The following is a 21,318-nucleotide window of genomic DNA, read 5'->3' as shown; positions in this document are numbered from 1 at the left end:
GCGGCCGGGCGGAGCGGAGCGGCCGGGCGGCGGCGGCGGCGGCGGCGGCGGCGGCGGCGGCGGCGGCGGCGGCGGCGGCGGCGGCGGCGGCGGCGGCGGCGGCGGCGGCGGCGGGCCCTCCCCTGCCCCCGCAGCCAGGTGCTGGCGCGCGCGGGGCCCCGCGGCGGTCGGTGACCTCTTTCCCCCCCCCCCTTCCCGCGGGGGGCGGTTGCGGGGGGCCCCTCAGCCCCCGGGCGGGCGGCGAGGCCGGGGCCCGGCGCAGCCCCGCGGGGAGCGCGGCAGGCCCTGGCGCCCCTCCCCGGCCGGCTGCGGGCCCCGAGGCGGCCCCGGCCCCGGCGGCGGCGGGGAGCCGGGAGGCGCGTCGCCTCGGGCGGCGCGCACCGCTGGCTGGCGGGTTTTGCGTGTCGTCGGGCGGCGGAAAGGAGCCCGGGCCTGGCCTTGGCCGCGCAGGAGGGAGCGTCCGCAGGAGCCTCTGTTTCTCTGGCTCCTCTGCAGCCTGAGCTGACCCTCCGTGCGCAGGCTCAGGTTTAATGCTGTGCTAACGCTTTTCTTCTCCTGCACTTCGGTTTAAGCATCATCATGGGAATTCATGGCCTGCTTCAGTTTATCAAGGAGGCTGCTGAACCTACCCACGTGAAGAAATACAAAGGGCAGGCAGTAGCTGTGGACACGTACTGCTGGCTGCACAAAGGAGCTTACGCTTGCGCTGAAAAGCTAGCCAAAGGAGAGCCAACAGATCTGTAAGTCTTCGCTAACGTTTCGATCTTGGCCCTTGTAAAATTGTTTCTAACAACACTTTAAAGTTTTGTTAACTTGAGATTTCTTGAGCTAAAATTTAAGTTAAAGTGGATTCATGTGTTAACTGAAGTTCCTCTGAACTTACCCCTATAGTTTTATTATCTGGAAATGGAAATACTGGTTCTACGTAAATAAATTATCAACTGTGCAAAGTAGATATTAAAGAAAATTCTGAAAAAAGTCTATGCTAAAGTATTTTCTCTTAAACCACCAGTAGTTTGGGAAGTTAGTTTTTTGTTTTTTTGTTTTTTTTTCCCAGCGTATCGCTATCCCAATAATAATCTAATAACTCTGATGACATTCCATAGATGAATTCACATGTCCCAAACATAGTATTTTCAGCAACTGATTTGTACCTAGTGGTAGCCTGTGAATACTGCTGTGCAACAGAAGCGCGTAAGGATACAGAGGCCTTCTGATACATGGTGCTGTGGCGAAGATGTTCTGCAGAGTTTCATTGCTTACTGTATTTTTTTTAGTAACAGTAGTTTTTTCTAGAGCAACCTACAACTTCATTTAGCAATATTGTTATATCAGGAAGGAGAGGAACACAAATTGTGGTCATATTTCTTTCCAGCTCTGGCGCTTACGTAAGGCTTGTGTAAGTTCTTGCCCTGTCTTTGAAAAACCAATAGGAGCTCTTGTTTAAGGTTGAAAATTGTTTTAAATGAATCCTTTGCCGCCTTTTCCTTCAGAAATAAAGCAACACTGTTTAGTCTTGTCTAAACTTCATTTATGTGAGATTTTGATTAAATCTTTCATTGGAGGCAAGAAAGAGTTGGTTTGCAGACTATTCCTTTATTGATATGAAAAATGGCAGTGTTTCATACAACTCTGCTGTTAACTGTGATATCTCTGAGCTTGAAGAATAAGGTGCATTTCAGACAAGGAAGAAATTGACTGACAGGAGAAACATTAACAGTCATAAGAAACTTTGAATCTTAAACTATTTTGGAAAGTCAAACCAAATTCTACTTGTGTTCTTCTTCTTGTGTAGAAGAAAAGAGTAGTCTGTCCAGTATTTCATGCCCACAATTTGAACTGGGAAATGAAGCATTTCCTTATTTAAAAAAAAAAAAAAAAAAAGCCGGCTCCACACAGTATAGCACAGTAAGATAATCAATAGTTGTCCTTACCTTACATTTGTCCTTTCCTGCAAATAGGAAATATGCAACAAACTTGAAAAATAAACCTTATTACTAAACACTTCTTACTTTTTGTTGTTGCTGATACAGTTATGTAGCTTTCTGCATGAAACTTGTTGATATGCTGCTGTCATTTGGAATTAAACCAATTTTGGTATTTGATGGATGCACCCTACCTTCTAAAAAGGAAGTGGAAAAGGCCCGAAGAGAGTAAGTACTGAAGTGTATTAATTTTGCAAACAAAGCAGTATGTTTAAGATATCAACTCATTTTCAAAATGTTGAAAAACTTGAAACTTCAGTTAGGCAGTAATCTTTGATAAACTTTATTACAATGCACTGCTATTTCATTTAATTTACATTTAAATCGTACAAACTTGTTCTTAGAGGTTTTATTCCAAAAATAGAACAGCACTTCATAAATGAAAGCTCCCTTTATAAAGGAAGGAAGTAAACCTCTGAGCATTAGTTCCGGTAATATGTAGAGTTAAAGATTTTCACTTGATATGTCCTTGTGAGTCTTCTCAATGCAAAAGGTATTTCTTCCCAATATAATTTTAGTTAAAATTAATACTACGTTCTTTGGATTTGAGTTCCTTTCTAATGGAGTACCTCATAAAGTTGTGATAATTTTTTCATTAAAGTGTCTTTTATTTATAATTCTCATGAGACTTAGGCCTTCTTTAGCCACAACAAACAAAAAATTCCTGATATTTGAAATGAAGAAGGCAAATAATGCCTTCTTACCTCCAAACCAGTAAATATCTGAAGTCAAATACTCCTAGATTCATTTAAGTCTCTTCCTGCATCCTGAGAATATACATCTATTTTTTTTATTGCTGATTTCAGTCCCTGATTTGTCACTCTTTTCTAATCACCTATTTCAACATGCCAGTCCAAGCATGCTTTGGGAGACAGTGATTTGCAGTTATTATGTTTGAAACATTAGGTAGTAGAATAGTTATGGGAAGTGTTCACTGATGAAACAATTCTTTTTTTTCCCACATCTCTTAGTCCTTTCTAGCACCTTTTCTATTAAGTGAAATATAATCTGAGGTAGGATATTTTTGTTTATCTTGCAGAAAGCGTCAAGCCAGCCTTCTGAAAGGGAAACAGTTGCTTCGAGAGGGAAAACTGTCAGAAGCTAGGGAATGGTTTGGTCGCAGTGTAAATGTTACCCATGTTATGGCTCGTGAAGTAATTAAAGTAAGTTGTTAATGTTGTTCAGATCAACATTTTTTAAAAAACTACACAGTACTTAGCACTTCTTCCTTTATGCCTTCAAAAGAGGAATATTTTCTCTGCTTGCTTAACCTATAATTGTATTGCACACCATGAATTATGTTAAGCATAGTTCATTAAATTTAACTTTTCTACAAATTTATTATGCCCACTTATGTAAGTGATGGTCATTTGCCAGCTAAAGACATAAACTGATTTTGGTATCATCTGGGATTTTATTTTTGCAACATGAAGAATAAACACAGAATCTTTTTTCCACAAGGTGTTTCCTGAGAATAGACTATAGAAAAGTTATTGACTACTTAAACCTTTCCAGCCGCTTTTCCCTACCCTTCTGCTATAGTCATAGGGCTGCTGTCAAAACAAAATCAATTTGTTCTACTGTGATTTTATTTATTTAGCGTATAACTGGCAGGAGTGTGAATATGGCAGTGTAGTCGGATGCAGTGACCATAGTCTTACAGACCAACACAGGAAAGGTGTTTTTGTAAGCAACTTTATGTAGATCTAAACTACTATGAACTTTTGAGCCATGAATATGAAGTTGTTGAAGGGAAGCCGTATTAACTTCATTGAGAATTTTGTGGTAAAAAGAGCAGAATTTCAGTTTTAAGTTTTTTGAGGTAGGAGTTCTTTTCAGATGTCCTAAAAACTTTTTTTTTTTTTTTAAGTAATTTTCTTACACTTCTTGTTTCTTTACAGGCTGCACGAGCCCAAGGAGTTGATTGTATTGTTGCTCCTTATGAAGCTGATGCTCAGTTGGCTTATCTTAATAAGACTGGCATGGTTCAAGCCATAATTACAGAAGATTCTGATCTTTTAGCTTTTGGATGTAAAAAGGTATGGAAGAAAACACAGATATCCCTTACCTCTTACTGATATCTTAAAAACAGAGTTCAAAGTTACCAGAAGTGTTTGTGATATATGGATTTATTCTTCTGCAATAAATAGGGAAAACTGGGAAGAGTGACACTTAGCCTCTGTTACCTCTGCAAAGTGCAACAAATTAACACATGTATAAATGAAAAAGTTTATAATGTGAATGAAAATTATTGTTTTCACTTCCTTTTCGTTATCAGGTGTTTCTGAAAATTGACAAGTTTGGAAATGGACTGGAGATTGATCAAGCTCGACTAGGAAACTGCAAGCAGCTTGGAAATGTTTTCACAGAAGAGAAATTCCGCTACATGTGCATTCTCTCTGGTTGTGACTACCTCCCATCAATTCATGGAATTGGGTTAGCTAAAGCATGCAAGTTATTAAAGTTAGCTAACAATCCAGATATTATAAAGGTAATCTTAATTCAGTCTAGTGTATTGGCAGTTTAGGAGCCTCTGTCTCTTTATCTATCTGAGATTAACACTTAGTTGAAAACATCTGAGCAGTTCTTAACTTTCTCCATTTTGAGGAGATGCTTAAAGTAGTATTTTACCGTGCTTGAGAAAGATGCTGAGTTAAATTTATCCATATGTTGAAGCTTGTAGAAGATACATACTTAATGAAATACACCAAAGTAAGTAAGTTTAGATAAATGATTAATCCTCCAAGGGCCTAATCTGTTTAATGAATTCAGTTAGAATTCATGAAAGTAAAAAGGGAGCTTAACTTTTTCCATTCTAATCATATTTTTAGTTAAATTTAGTTTTGAGCAAAACTTCAAGATTTCTTCATTTGAAGAGCTTTTCACTTAGTAATTGTCACGTGATTCATCATTGCTCTAAGTGTTGGAAAGTTGTAAGTGAATCAAAAGGTACAAAGTATTCCAATAGTGCCAGTCAGAATTTCTATCTCTTACTGAGAGGAGTAAATTGACCTGGAGGTAGGATATATTACCAAAATACAACTGATGTTTTATTTTGGGAAGAGGACAGATTGTGGCCTTCATTAGTATAACAGACTTACTCTTCAAAATAGCATGGTATGTCTTCTGTGAACTTAGAAAATGTATTAGGCAATTAATGAATTATAAGGAAGCACTTCTAAAGTGGCTCAGTAACAATATGGAGGAGGAGCTGCTGGATAAATCTGTGTTCTTTTTATGACAGTCAAAGGTGCTGATTAGTTCGGTGTTTTCCTACTCTAAAAACACCTACATGTGACTTGTGTTCTGGTAATGTAAAGGATAAAACTTGGTATACTTTAGTTCCAGTAAATATACGTTAATAGAGATGCTTCTTATTTCTATTCAGACTTTGTATTTATCTGTTGGATAAGAAGACCTTCTGAAAAGTTGAATTGTACTACTTATGTGATGTTAAACAATTTGAAGGTGGAAAAACAATGCAAACAACTTCTTCACTCTTTCTCCTCCCCCCCCCCAAAAAATACTAGGCTACTTATTTCTAACAGAATGCACATTCTACATTTACGCATCTTTATTTGTTATTAAGAATTAAACAAAAGGGTAAACTTATTTTATGTTGCTTTTGGGGAAGGCTGTTGTGTATTCCTTCTCTTCACTCTTCCGTATATTCTGCTAAACCCCAAATTTCTTATATTTAAAAATCTGAAAATTTTGGAGTAATGTTTTTGAAGACGGGCATGGAATTGTCTTATCTCTTTAAATGTAACAACTAAGTGGGGTGTGTTTGTTTCTTTTTTTTTTTTTTTTTTGGACAGGTTATTAAGAAAATGGGTCAGTACTTGAAGATGAATATAACAGTATCAGAAGAATATATAGAAGGTTTTACACGAGCCAACAATACGTTCCTTTATCAATTAGTTTTTGATCCAGTCAACAGAAAACTAGTTCCTCTGAATGCATATGGTGATGATGTTGATTCAGAAACACTAATCTATGCGGGACGGTATCCTTTCTGTATTAAAATAATGGGGGGAAGTATGGGTGAGCAGTTGTAGTGTGTTATCCTATTTTCCATTATATGAATGTCTGTTCAAAATGTGACTTTATACAAACAGGAAATTCTTTTCTTCTGATTTAATTCCTTTTTTTTTAAAAGGCAAGGGGAAGAGAGTAATAAAGAAGACCTATCACTTAAGTAGAAATAATTTTTTCATAATTTTTCAGAAAAATGCTCCTAAAATACAGGTTATATTTAAACTGATGAGTTATTTTAAAACTCTTTTAAAAATCAGTGCCTATGTTGTATGTGTGATAATTTCAGCCAATTTAATTCTTATAATTAGAGCTCAGCTCATTGCTTAATCTAAGCATTCCCTGTTTTACCTGATTTTTTTTTTCCAGTAGAACAAGTAATGTTGCTCTACATTTGTGTAGTATAATTTCAGCATGGAAGATTAGGAAAACGATGAAAGGGAGAGGACTGTTGAAAGAGATACTAGTCTCTATGTTCTTCAAGCTAGGGCATTTTCCCAAGTTAGGAAGGAGAAAGAGGATCAATTTTCCTGCTGATGACAACGTTTTCCTATGATCTGCCAAATCCTGCAGATATGGTATAATTCTTATTGCATCAGATTGAGCCATGAGCAGGAGTGTGTATCTTTTTCCTTTTGGTTAATATTCTGGCAGTGTCTTTTAACACAGAAATGGGAAACAGCAATTCTAATTTTCTTGCTGTAGTTCTTACAATTTAGTTTGTATTCAGATACTTTCCTTTAACACGACGGGGACAGACATTTTGGTGATGTTACTGCTTTTCAAATTGCTGTTGGTAATGTTAACATCGATACAATGGAACGAATTGATAATTATAACCCTGACACTGCCCAGGTAAAAAATTTGTTCTAAAATAATATAGCAGGATATTGACATGTGTCTGAAGATTCATGGGAAAGCATGGTTGCATGTTATTCACAACTAACTCGGCAATGAAAGCTATTCTACTACAAAATTGTGTATTTTCACAAATAAATGTAAAGAAGAAAGGGTTAGAAAGCAAACCCAGGAAAAAGAGGGGAAAAAACAGTTTTATCTTATTTTTTTCTTCTGATCATGACTAAAGCATTAGAACTTCATAAAGCACTTTTGTAACCTGAAATATAAGCGATGCCTAGCTTAACAATTTTTGCAGCATTTTTAAGACTCTCTAGGTAGTAATTGAAACATTTTTTTAAAAAAAAATGTTGTGACTTTTTAGTTCTTCCATTCACTAAAGAGAACATCAGATGATGTTTCATTCTGGCAATTTTGCAAGCTCCCATCCGAGAAAGCATTCTCACATGAAGTGAATTGTCCCAATGGCACTTAAACTGGAATTTAAGTTTTTAACAGGTATAACCAATAAAACCTTTTTTGTCAGTTAAAAGATGCCAAAAAATATAAATATGAGTGTGTGCTTTTAGGATCCATTGTTTTACAAACTATTAGAGTTTTGATTATACCTGCTTTTTAATGCCTGACTATGGTTCTAACTATGGTTCTGTGTTTTAACTGTTAGTGAAATAATGGATGTTGGTGTTTGGATTGCTACGTTCATTTTGACAGTAGGGCAAGACTGAGTATAGTAGCATTTGAATCCTGGTTCTTGTAGCTTTTCACTTTGCTTTAAATTCTCTGCAGTTTCTGAAAAATGTAGGCAGTTTTAAGCACTCTGACTTAAGTAGTCCTGGAGCCCCAAGCAAAGACTCCTTTTGTGTAAGTAATGAAGAGAAATAAATGATTTTTAGTGATCAGAATAATCCTGATTATTTACTACTGATTGAATATGAGAAAATATTTTTTTTATCTATATCAGGTGCACCACCTAGACTGGTATTATATCTATATTTTACTATTATATCTATATTTTACTTGGGTTTGGAGGTTGGCTTTTTTTTTTTTTTTTTTTTTTTTTTTTTTTTTTTTTTTTGCTTTTCCTTTGTTTTAATGGGTGCATTTGTGAAAGTAAAGTATGGACAGCAATATGAAACACTTGTGATATCTTTCTACTGTAATCTGAAACATTCTTTTCCAGTGCTGAAAAAATTGTTACTGGAGATACTTGTATGATATAATGTGAAGCTTGGGAGATTTTTATTTTCCTTCCTCCCTTGAATGTGTTTGTTTACAGTAGAAGACTTGAACTTGCATATCTTAGCTGAGTATTGATATTTACTTGTACAAAGAGGATGACTGTGTAAATTAAGTGACCTGTAGCTTACAAAACCATATGTAAAAAATCTTACTTTTCAAGGCATTTGCCTTTAATGTTTGGTTTATTTTCAGACCTTCTGGATAAGTCCTTGAAGTCCTTAAGACTGTTTACAGAAATAACTAAAACAAACAAAAAAACCCCACAATTCCTGAAGTGACTGAGTGTATACAGTTCTTGTATACAACTAAAGACAAAAATTATCTTTATTGAATTAAAAAAATTAATTTGGGGAAATATTTAACTCTAATTTGTCTTGAATTAGCAATTAATCATATTAGAATGAACTCGTGGCAGAGCAGAAGAAAAATAATCTCTAGGGAAAGCATGAGAAATGTGGGAGCAAGAAGAAAATGTTCGTGTGGAGTAGCCATATCAGTACCTGCTGTGCAAATGCTAAAATGACCTTACATGCTAAACTGTGAAACTATGAAAAAGGCAAAATTATTCAACTGATGTCTTGCTTTTATTTCTTCTGTAGTTTAGGCAGCAGAGAAGTCGTGACTGGAATGATAGAGCTGCTAACCACATAAATAGCATTTGGAGCAGAGACTACAGATTTGGCCCTAATACGGATACTGTTCCACTTACAATGCCTTTACCTGAGAAAACAACAACCAAAGGCATTGAGAAGATAATTAGTATCAAAGGACTGAAACTTTCAGGCAAAGAGCTCTTAGCAAAAAGGCCAAGAAGTGGTATGTTTGCTTAAAGAAAAGTTAACCCAGAAGAGGGTTGTGGGAAAGCAAATCTTTTATCTTTCACTTGGTAGAATTTAAGCAGAGTTAGGCCTCTGAAAATCTCGTTCTGAGTCTATATGTATTCTGTTCTCAACAAGCTGCAGGACTGCAGAGTCACAATGTTAAAGCCTATATAACAGTTTCATGTTTGGCAGCAAACTTTCAGCAACATTTGTTTACTTTCTTTTATTTGTTACAAAAGCTTATACTTTTCAGTTGTTGCCATTTTTAAAACAAGTTTTTTTGTTGTTTTAATTTCTATTTTATAATGGCTTATGAAGAACTAAAAATGGTCTATTCATTATAGAATGACTTGGACAGAGAAATTTTCGAGAATTTTTGCTGTACTCTTCTGCAGCCTATTTCCCTTGCCTGAGTGCTCCTCAATCTGACTTTCTTGTGGTCTATTAGATCTGTGCTATCCTGTGTCTTCTATGTGACCTAAATTATATGTTCTGAAATAAAGTTTCTAATATAAGAGGCACTTTTTTTCCCATTATGCTTTATCTGATAAGTACTTTCTCTTACTTCTCTTTCTAATTATACTACCAGGTTTCCCTTTTTGCCTTTGCTATTCTTGTTATCCTCCTAAACCTTAATTTATCAAAATTTGCATTTATCTTACTAATTAATTCTGCTTTCAAGAAAAAAAAAAGACTTAAATTTGAAAGTATTGAAGCATGATTCTGCACTTTTTGTCTCTTTAAATCTCAGCTGTTATGTTTTCACTCTAACATAACAACCTCTGCATAGAAAGTTACTTTAAGGCTATGTACTAGAAAAGTGCAGTGTTAAAGATTTCTGAGATGTAACATCTAGAATGTCCTTACCAGGTCTTACAAATATTCAAGTCTGTGAGAATTAAGTGTGAAATACTCAGTTCTCTTATAAATAGTAATTATTTCTGGCGCATACTTGTACAATGATGTCTAAATTGTCTTTAAATTTAGAAGAGCTCTCAGATGGAGACCTGTTGAACCAGTATTCATTTTCAAAAGCCAAAAAAGCCAAGAAGGAGAGCGTTGAAGACTGTGAACCACAAAAGAATGTCTCTGCAATACAAAGCATTGCTACCTCAGAAAATTCTGTCAGTAAAGAAAGCTCCAACTCCCTTCCGAGAGTTAGAAATAAATTTGCTTCCTTTCTGCGAAGGAAAAACAAAGAGCAAGATGCTGTAGTTGTTCCAGGAACAAGAAGCAGGTATGTTTGCGTCACACTTTCTTGTAAGTACCAAAATACAATCCATTATCATAGTTGCTGAAATAACATTTTTCTCATTTTCAGTATTTTATTTTGGACTTATACATGCATTAATGGTTGCATAATAAATCCTGAGCTGAGATGCCAAACTTCTTTTACTAGGCATATTATGTAAAAGGAGCTATTCTTGCATCCTGAAGTCCTAAATTTAAATTCATTGTTGAAGGTCAAATAATAGAAGCTGTTGAGGTGTGAGCTTACTAGTCTAAAAATCAGCGTGCTGCTTGATAATAGAACTTGACTCATAAGTTAAAACTTGAGTTGTTTTTTTGGGGGGTAGGAGGATAGAATAATACTATCTAACTGGTGAGATACAGTTTTTGCGTTTCCAACTGTTTATGAATCTCTAGATGCTGGATCTTTGGTAGAAGACTAGGAGTGACACAAAAGGTTTTTAGTTTTTTCTTAAAATGACAAGTCTGCTTGGGTAGGAGGTTAATATATTTATACCTAGATATGAGATTAATGAAGAACATATGACAATTTATTTTTTTTTCCGGTGGCTTGTGGCATGAAAGGAGGTGATAGGACAACAAATCATTTGCAAAACAGTTTAAGTGATATTTTATCTTGTGACTGAACAGTCTGAGATTTGGGTTTACTTTTTGTTTTCCCTGAGGCCAGTTGTTTCTCTTCATAAATGTAAGCTATGCACTGACTAAGCTTGTATTACTCAGCCATGGCTGAATTTGCTTAAGAAATACTTGTGGATGTCTTCACCGTCTGAGAAGTGAGTGAAAATTAGAAAGCAGACCTCATTTGCTGCATATAGTTAATGCACATGGGTTGGATTTGATTTTGTTTTTTGTTTTTGTTTTTATTTACAGCAGAAAGAGGGTTTGTTATTATTCTGCAGAAAAGAGGGCTATGAGGCAGAATTTCTCTTTAGTATTCTTTAGCTCAGCGTATGGATTTCAAAATTAGTTAGGATTTATTGATGATGATGTTTTTCCAGGAAAGGATCATGCTAAGTCTCAAAACAATCTGTTTTATGCCAAATATGTAAGCAGTTACCAAATGAAAATGCAGCATTTACTCATTGTCTGACTCTGGCAGGTTCTGTCTGCTTTAATTAAAGCCAGACCTTGGTCATAAAGTATGCCAAATAGCTTTTTCTTATTCAATCCCATTCATTTTCTGCTCTTGATGTTTGTATCAGCACTTTGGGATCTTAAATCGCCTGAACATCAGAATTTTTTTGAGAGCTGTCATTTTACAAGAAAGTCTTTCTTTGTTTAGCTCAGGAAGGTGTGAGTGAAAGCTGGGAGTTTATGTTGCATCAAAAATTAAGAATTTTCAGTGATAGTTGCTTTTTCTGCAAAGCAGTGCACAGTTTCTTGAAAAGCTTTGACTAGTGGTTACTCCTAGAGCCTGCTGCTACAATGTGGAAAGAGCAGGACAGAGTCCAGCTTCCTTGATAAGAAACACTAAGGGGTTCCATTGCAATTTTACTTTTTGATAATTAATGAATATATCTTTACATTTTGTAGGATTCCTAGATGTTTCTATTTTCCAGATGATGAACATATTAGCGTTTTCCATCAATGACTCATGTGTTTACATTTCAATGGGAAAAGTCATCTGTAAAGTGATTTTACTGTTGTATTTTAAAGTTAAATGTCTCCATGAGGGTCTAGAGGATTAAGACCTTAGTGACTGACCCATTGTCAAAATAATCTGCTTCTCCAAATGTGATTCAAAAATCAAGCTGATGGGTACAGAACTACTATTGGATTTTGAAGATGAAATACTCATTTGCAATAACTTTCTTCTCTCTTATCTTCCCCTATAATGTACTTTACTTTAGGTTTTTCTGCGATGCTACAGATATGCTTGATTTTAGAGCAAAGACAGATGATAGCCAACTAACTCAAGACAAGGAGAGGAATTGCCAGAAACAGGAAATAAAGCCGGCAGCGGAAAATGTTTCTCAGTTTTCAGAAACTGAAAGACCTACAAGGGCTACCTTATCACTTCCTGGAGAAACACAGAAAAGTTGCTTCCAGTGGCTTAGCATCCTCGAAAATAGTTCAGGAAATCCTGGTCCTCATGCTGTATTGTCAAAGCAGTTTCACCAACAGAAAAGCAACTACATGGCATCCCAGGAAGATGAGATCAATAAGTTGCAAATGGAGAGAGGGGCACCGTGTGGTGAATCAGATGAAGAATCTTCTCTCGTAGCAGAACTGGAATGTTCCTCACAGTCTTGTGTGTCTTGTAAGCTATCAGAAAGCAGTTTGGAATCTTCAAAAGTGTCACAAGTATCTAACAATTCACCTGCAGAAGTAAGAAAATAACAGCAACTTTCAGCATTTGCTTTCATCTATCACTGTCTAAGAAATCAGCCATCAAAGCCTTCTCTTTAAAATGATATCCTGCAATTAATATAACTTCTGATAAAACTTGACTGTGTTTAATGTAGCTGTATAGCATGGACTGACTTTACTAGCTTAAAATCAAGTCTGTTCCTTGTTTTTAGTTTGTACTGACAGCAGTGGAAGACTGGAAAAACAATGGGTTACATCAAAACTGATAGCCTATCTTTTGTTCTCTGCCTTTGTTAGTCCCTGAAGAAATCTTTTTGAAAACATATATAGCAATATAGTGTTGCTTGCTGAAAGTAAGCTCATGCTTTTGGATAAGTTTATAGAAATACCAATAGCACTATGTATAAATGTAAGGATATAAAAAATATATATTGTATAAGCTGTTTTAAAACTAACTGACTTTTTTTTTTCCCCTTGATGAAGGAATTTGATTCCAGTCCAAAACTGGCTGATAATCTATGTACTCAGAGCTCTCCAGTCTTTTCTGCTGTACACACTGACAAAAAGAATATGCTCCCAAAAACCAAGGTAAGAACTGCTTTAATTTTACTATGAGATCTATCAAACACTGAATATCTGTGTGTGTTCATGCTGGTTCATTCTAAACTTAAAATGGAAGAATCTGAAGCATATGCATATATTGGTAAGAGAAAACTACTTTCTTGTTCATCTGCATTAGAACCAAGATGGACTTCAACCCCCTATGACTGACATGGTTGCAGTTTGCTTTGGGATTTTGAACATTCAGCATAAATCAAGAGGCCAAAATAAAGCCAAAAACACATTTTAAGTTTCATCAGGAATGCTAAATATGCAGATCTTTATAACATAGATTAGTCACATGGCTAATCCCAATAGAGTCACAAGATAGAATGTTATTTCATTGCTGATGTGCATGAATCCACCAGTTTTGCTGTCAATTCCTCTTTGACCGGAAAAACTAAATTCTAAATTTGGGAAAAGTTTTAACTAGTCTTTTGTTTAAGCTGCTCTAGTTATAAGCCTTGTTAGACAGTAGATAACCTTATGGAAGAACAGTCAGTTTTGCTTCAGAGCTCATCTTTTAGTCAACTCTCTTTTCCTGTTGGTAGGGGTTGTCTTCTATGTGCCTTCTTAGATGTCTGAAAATGGTTGAAATAGTATTATGTTTCCTGTCACTGTGATACTCCTAAGAACTGCTTGTGTTCTATAGAACAGTAGTGACATCTTGTGGTTATTTGTATTAACTTTCATGTTAAGAAGCTGGAGTTATCTCTGTTCTTTAATGCTTGAACTCCTGCCACCTGTTTACAAGCCTGTGCTTTTTCATTAGAATAACACTTTGTGTGGTTCTCTTCAGCAAGACTAGGCAATGAAATTAAATCATCTTGGGATTCAGAATCAAATGACTTCCTTTTGAAGTTGCTTAATAAGTTTTGCTTAAAGAATAATTTCTTACCCCAAATGTGTATTGGGTGAAAGTATATTCAAAATATAGTAGAATACATAATATAATTGTAACGTAAGCATCTTATTTAAACAAACTTTCAGGATGATCGGAGCTCTTCAGAGCATGTAAATATGCTGAAAATCCATTATGACAACAGGCTTCGCTTAAAGCAGGCTGCTAGTGGAAGGATTTTCTGCATTTATTTCTCTGGTCATGCATTTCTTCCAATTCCTTTATGTGCTGGCAATAATAATCATAATGATTTGAACCAGGAAACTAACCTGACTGAAAACTAACTCTGCAACGACAGCAAATACATCAACTATATCAAAACTCTGGCCTACTTGGACTCATGAGTTCCTCTGGTTTTAGCATCAGAGAGACTGTGGGAGCAAGTAGCCAGCATTGAGTGGAAGAAGCATCACTGACAGGAGCATCACTTTTGGCTCAGCTGTCCTTTGGGATAAGCTTACTGCAAGTATAAAACTTATTAGTGGAATGAGGAAAATCCTTGTTGCTGGTGATAAGTACAGGAAAAGATACTGAAGGGAATAGTGAGTGACAATTTATGGAAGATGCAGTCAATCTCTTAAAATGCCAATTGTTCCAGTTTTGCTGAGTTGAGTAACATAGCCAATCTACAGATATTTAACAGCTGGCGAAGAAATCTGGAGAGGTTGTCAGCTCTTGTCATGATTCCAGTTCAAAATGCATGTGCCTAGCTAGTCAATTCTAATGTTATAGAAACATGTATTAGTTTTTAATGAATGCCTATAAAATAACGAGCTCTATAGGATCTTGAAGTCAACTAACTATAACAACTAACTATAGGAGGTTACTACTCTGCAGGTATTGTACCCTATTTTAATAATTATATTTTGATACTTTGGAAAGGCAAAAGCTAGAGTAGTGAGCTGGGAGTGAGTGATTGCTTAGAAACCAGCCATTGTGAGCTGTTCATGTTCTATAATCAAGTGCTAGAAGAGCTGAAACAGAAAAATGTTGTTCCAGTGCCTCAAAATGGCTACTTCTCAAAGTTGAAAAGTTATAAGCATATGTAAGACAGAAGAAAATAGATGGAAAATATGAAAAAGAGGCCATTTGTGGACTTCTGACACTTGTGAATTTGTAGTTTTGGACAAAGTAAAAGAATTTCTTTACCAGCATAAATTACATGCATCAGTTTGGTATGCTATGATTATATCCACACATATCACAAACGGAAAGAGATTAAATAGATAGCAATAGGTATAATTTCAAGTGAGACACAAGTAAGAAAAATAAATCCAGTTGACTTGACTCAAGTATGTTAACAACAGAAGAAACACAATATTATAGATGCATTACTTCCTGGCAAAGTAATTCTTTTTTTTTTAGTGAAGAAAGATAATCTTTAAGTGGTATTCTTATTTCTGTCCTGCATATAGGAAGAGATGGAGATAGTGTATGTGAAGGAGCTACAGTAGATTAAACACTCTAAATAGTCAGATTTGCTTGAACCCTCAGCTCTTGAGAAAACTGTCTGAGGCTTTACTGATTTGCTTACAGTAATATTAACCAACAAAATACGTGGAATTCCAGAAGGCAATAAAGATTAATAATGTATCAGTATTGGAAGGGGCAAGAACAGTGATCTGGGCAGCTATGTGCCAGTTAGTCTGATACTGATCCTAGAAAAAAGATGGGGACGTAAGAGATTCAGTTTAGGAATGAGAGCATGAAATGTAAAAATCACACTGGCTAGATTAATTACAGGGATTAGGTCAGGTCAAAACACTTAAGTATGCTTGTAAATGTCAAACAAATTCAGTGTTTTGAAACCAGTATGTGAACTGACATACATTTTTAATCATAGAGATAGTTAATAGCGAGAATAAATTTAGTGAAGCAATGCATTTTGCTTTAATTGATGTCTTCAAATTTAAGACTGGTTGCTGTTCTAGAGATACATTCTGGCCAGTCAGAATTGCTTTGGCTTTCAGATAGAGAAACTGTGTGATAAGAAGGTCCAACCAGAGATCCAGTGATCCTTAGGGTAATTGTGCTGATATATTTCTTTGCTGTGCTTAGATTTTGTGAAAAATAGGGTCCTTCAGGTCATAATGGCTTCTCTTAAAATTTTGGAAGGTGACATTGAAGAATTTGGTTTATTCTACTGTCAGGTGAACAAATGTTCAAGAGATCTAAAAAATCACTTTCAAATGAAAAGTGCTTTTGCAGCCTCTTCTGGTTGCAAAGACACACAAACAGGTTTGGCAGTTCTTAAAACTGAATTTTCTATTATTGTATGACAAGGAGTTTTTAGATTAAAGACATATATACATTGTGACATCAGATTGCATTGTCTCAACACAATGTGAAGAACTTTGATTATAAGCTTTACAGCAGGAGCATCTCTGCTTGCAGGTTGTCACTTTAACCAGTTTATGATATGATATTAAAATCCCACAGGTTCCTGGTTTACGTAAATCCAGTTCTGTAGGGTCACATATTGTGACAAAGCTTAAGCCATTGGTACCAGCTAAAGTAAGTGGATTAAGCAAGAAACTATCACCTGTGCAGAAGAGAAATCACTGTGACATTGAAAATAAGCTGGGGCTGCAAGCCACCATTAGTGAACTGTGGAAAAACTTCCAATTTAAAAGGTGAGTTGCTTTAACCTCTTACTACATCAAACTATTTACTTCTCCTTCCTCCCCAACCCTCCCCATTGCTTCTTCCCTTCTTCTTTGTCTGATCTGTGAAATGCAGCTGGGCTTTTTCTCTCTTTCCTTGCTATTCCTTCAGTATTGTTTTAGGGAAAATAGATGGACACAAAATAGAATTTCTGCTTCATAGAGAAAGGACAAAATTCATTTTAATTCCGGTGAGATGGAATCTCTTACTTAGTTGTTTAGTAAGCCTCTTACTTAGCACACTGCAGAACATGGAAAAGGCAAAACTAAGCTAAGAGTCACACTGAAAACAATGAGGCTGTTCACATAATAACTCTCTCTCCTTTGGCTGCCACTGCTTCAAGAAACACTTTAATCTTACTACTAAAATGTTAAGGTGGGCACAGGTCCCCACTGTGTTGAAAATAGATTTGTGCATATTTCAGATAAGTAATGAATTACTGAATTACTCCATATTTCAAAGCAGACTGTATGCATGTTTCCTGCACGCAACAGAAAGAACAACTTAAGATCTATTTTTCTACATACCCTTCCTTAATTTAATAAGCAATTTCACTTTTTTTATTACTTGACATAACCATCAAGAATGATTTGTGGTAAATATACTCTTTACTACTTTTCTTCTTAACCAGGAAATATTCTCAGCTAAAATACATTTAAGTAGTTCATTTAGTTCATAGTTTATATAAAAGTTATCATCATTACATTTAACATCAAATACAGGGCATTTTTGTTAGATTTTTAGACTTATGTACCTCTCACATTTTAAGGTGGCTGATTTATCAAATATGTTCTGCTTTTGAAATAATGATGGTGAACTGATGGAATATTTGTTAGGTAGTCCTTGATTAAGAGACCTTTCTGTGCATCATAAAATGCCATAGTTTTCTATTGTGCACCCTAATTGTCTATCTTGAAGTTTTCTGAAAAATCTTTTCAAGGTTTAAACTAGAAGGACAATGATCTCTTTTTTTGTTAAAAAGAAATATGTATATATGTACCTCAACTTAGACTACTCCATTTGGGCTCAGGTAAAAGCGCATAGTGGCAAAGCTTTCCCTAAGAAAAACACTTTCAAAGAGCAAGTGACAGTATTTGAATATGTCTGTCTCATCATCAAACTGGGAATGTCTGACCAGGGTTGCTCAGAAGGAGACCACCCATGTATTTTGATTTATCCAACTACAGACATATAGGACAGAGTGTAGATTGTACCACATTCTTTATCTCTGCGGATGACTGCAAGATTTTTGCTTCCAACAACCATGTTTTATCTATCCAGTTTTGGATTCTATGATGTGCTATAACTGTTGAACTTACCTAATTTTACATATTAAAGTAGCTGCTTATTAGTTTTTGAGGGAATCTCTTCTTGATTTTTTTTTCCCATAAAAAGGTTTTCCCATTTTCACAGCTTGCTTAGTTTTGCCACTTAGCTTGGAGTGTTCTAGCGTGCATCTCCCACCTCCCGCAATTCTTCTTAAGCTATGTCTTAAGAATTGCATTCATTGGTGACAAACAAATCACGTGGGACTTAACCTGTTCTGTCCTTTTGTAAAGACTCGGGATATGCATGAAACTACAGGTTTTTGAAAGAGTTTATCTTTACTCTGAATGTTCCACGCTTCCTTGAATGTGGTACATACTCTGTTTCTGATATGAAGCTAATAGCTGCAATTTGTTCACAAGATAACTGGAGCAGAGCTGAAATAATTTTTGAAAAATTATTCAGCAGTAGTTGAGTTAGGTTTATAACTCCATCATGAAAATTATTTTGTGCTTATTCATGGAGGAGTGGGTAGCTGGCTGAAGTTTTTTGTTTTGTTTTTAACCCCTGTGTTTTTACAGGTCTGTGATTTCACATAAAGGTATGTGAAACATAAAATGTCATAATATCCTTGTTCTTGTTTTTTGTGTGTGCAGAGAATATGAAAAACTCCCATCCTGTAAAAAGCCAGACCCGCTGTCTCCAATCAAAGATAACATTCAGCTCACTCCAGAAGCAGAAGAAGAAATCTTTAATCATCTTGAACGTAGTCATGCTCAGAGAGCTATATTCCAATGAACTGTATGCAGCCGTTTGCACAATAGGATGCATTTTTAATCAGTATCAAAACTTACCTTCTGTATACCTCATCAATATAGAACAGTTGCTTTGAAAATCATCTGTATATTTTAGTCTGACTATTGATTTGTCATCTTTTTTTATAAAACTGATTTGAAAGCTACAGTTTTATATGGACTGGAATAAAAACCTTAAGATGTCTGCATCCTCTCATTTAAAGTCCAATTCTAAACTCCTGTCCAAGCTTTTTTTTTTTTTTTTAGACTACCCTGACCACTTTATATAGGTTATATATGTAAAACAACTTTCATTACTATGGCGTTGCCTTTGCATAACAACACCAGAACAAGTTTTTAAGTGTCTTTTATTGTTCAGAGCTTATCATTTTCCTGCCTCTTCCTTTTTCCCTCTTGGACTTGATCTTCCATGTCCAATGTTGCCTCCAACACAACTAAAATTACAGATGGCTGTTCCCATCTTCACTATTTTTCCTGTACTTTGGTAACAATTTATTTCCATAAGGTATGGTCTTTTCTTTCAACCGTTAGTTTTCTATTCCTTCTATGTGACACAATCATGTTATCAACAGGGATAATTTGGGAAATACAGTAAGGAGTATCACAAGTATCCAGTCTTCAAACCCTCACATCAACAGAGTGGTCTCTGAACAAAGTTAATGTGTTCTTCTGTTTTTCCTGCTCTTCCATATTTTGTTTTCTTGTCCAAAAACATCCAGGCAAAGTATCAGTCCTCAGGGCTGAGCACCATCCTCAGAACAGACCAAGCTTCAGCCTTCAAGGTCTAATCAACTAAAGTGGGGGGGCAGGGGGGTAATGGGATTTTAGGGCTCTTGCTTTGGATGACTGAATTACCATGAAATAATGTGATGGGATTTCAGAATCCCGCTTTTAAAATCAGGATTTGAGTCTGTGTAAAGACATGTCCAAAAACTATTTTTCAAGAAAGGATAGTATCTTTGCTATAGCAGACAAAGGTACAAAAGAATATCTAACTTACAAAATGTATTCTTGCCACTTTTGAGATGAATACTTTCTCTTCATCTCGGAGCTTTTTGCAAAAATAAACTTATAGATTGATCCATGAGATACTATATATTTTTAATTGCAATGTACTTTTAAAGACAGTTCCTTCTAGTAGATGGTGAATAAAAATTTCCAGGAGAGGAGGAGACTGGAGAGAGGCGGGGGGGAGAGTTTGGTGATTAGAAAATTAGAATTTGAAAGTTGAAGGATATGAGGACGGTTGGGCACAAATAGTGAGAAGGTAGGAGGAAAACAGCACACCGGAAGCATGTGTCTTTGTATTCTTTCAACATTAGCTTATTTTTACTCTTTTAGTTCCATACATATTAATACTGTATAATTAATAATACATTTAATTAATACTCTAATTCTATTAACAGGATTTCAAAGAATTCTTACAAGACAGGTGGCATTATTATAGCCTATTATTAAAAGGGTGAATCTAGTCTGGAAAAGCTAATTCTACTAAGAGCAATCTAATCAAGCTTCGCTTTCAAAAGTGCTGACCAGACATTCTGCCCGGAAAAAATATGGTATGAGCTACAAATATTCAGAGTTGTAGAGAATGAATATCAGAGTCTAAGCATTGAAATCAAGTGGTGTTATTGAAAGTAGGTAAGTAATTTGTCCAAATTCAACTGAATCCTTCTACTTGCATCTTTTTGTTCTCATTACAGCAAGCTGACACTGTCTACGTTCCCCTCTTATGAATCAATGTAGTAGTTAGAATCACTTTTGTAGTACAGAAAAATATTTAGGGTTTTCCAAACACGTTGTAAACAGAAAGTCATTGTATTTAAATAATAGTATTTTTAATGTAATGTGCAATATTGTACATTTTTAATATAATATTAACTGATACTGTTACTTTATGAAGTATTAGAAGATCACAGTATTCAAATCTTTTATGTAGCAATTAATGTTTGTTTGAAAAATTTTTGTTAACAGAAGGTTATTGGATTCTGAGGTAGCGAAGCTATGGGACAGATTTTTGCTCTTACTCTTAGCATCAGAAATTAACTATCAGCTTCTTTTTCATTACATGGCATCTTTATCAGTGCAGATATATGCTCTTGGAGGTTTATTTCTTTGTTGGTCTTTGTATGCATAATCTTTGTATGATTATTTCTCCAATAATGCTTTAATGTAGGAGTGATATAGTACCAAATTAATATTGGTATAGGAGGGAGGAGAAAAAGGGAAATCTCTTTCTGAACAGTAAAGATCCCTTTATACTAAAAGGACACCTGCATTTGGCTGCAATAACCTAGAATTTGATTGTAATAGTCTAGAAATGGCTATCCTATAGCTCTCCTGTGGCCCTTTTGTGCTATTGCATACCTTTGAATTTTGCAATGAAATGAGAGGGTGTCTGAATGTTTCATTGAAATTGAGTAAAAATTGCAGAAACCAGATAATAGTTTCGAGAGATTTCAGAAGAAATTTAAGGTGGTAGCAAGAGCAGGGAGAGAAGAAAAGGGGAAGCAAGACTTAAAACAATCCCTCAGTTTGTTTGCTCAATGCTATGCAGCTTCAGTTATAGC

At 35.8% G+C, this 21,318-nt stretch overlaps 1 protein-coding gene across 1 annotated transcript; it reads left to right on the top strand.

Moving 5' to 3' along the window:
- The first annotated feature begins 579 nt into the window (after positions 1 to 579).
- EXO1 (exonuclease 1) lies at positions 580 to 18,731 on the top strand. The gene is made up of 13 exons (XM_062573642.1): positions 580 to 740; positions 2,034 to 2,153; positions 3,025 to 3,148; positions 3,887 to 4,024; positions 4,264 to 4,476; positions 5,804 to 5,991; positions 6,779 to 6,875; positions 8,717 to 8,933; positions 9,926 to 10,175; positions 12,043 to 12,520; positions 12,986 to 13,090; positions 16,443 to 16,636; positions 18,590 to 18,731. The coding sequence occupies exons 1-13, from the start codon at positions 580 to 582 to the stop codon at positions 18,729 to 18,731; spliced, it is 2,427 nt and encodes an 808-aa protein (XP_062429626.1).
- Positions 18,732 to 21,318: the final 2,587 nt, after the last annotated feature.

The sequence above is a fragment of the Rhea pennata genome, chromosome 3 (assembly GCF_028389875.1).
Source record: "Rhea pennata isolate bPtePen1 chromosome 3, bPtePen1.pri, whole genome shotgun sequence".
Classification (NCBI taxonomy): Eukaryota; Metazoa; Chordata; class Aves; order Rheiformes; family Rheidae; genus Rhea; species Rhea pennata.
The sequence above is the reverse complement of the archived record's forward strand: the minus strand, read 5'-3'. Positions and strand labels throughout refer to the sequence as shown.

Coding starts and splice junctions, on each gene's coding strand:
- EXO1 (XM_062573642.1), top strand. CDS start 580: ATGGGAATTCATGGCCTGCTTCAGTTTATCAAGGAGGCTGCTGAACCT. Junction 3,149..3,886: donor TGGCTCGTGAAGTAATTAAA/GTAAGTTGTTAA, acceptor GTTTCTTTACAG/GCTGCACGAGCCCAAGGAGT. Junction 4,025..4,263: donor TAGCTTTTGGATGTAAAAAG/GTATGGAAGAAA, acceptor TTTCGTTATCAG/GTGTTTCTGAAAATTGACAA.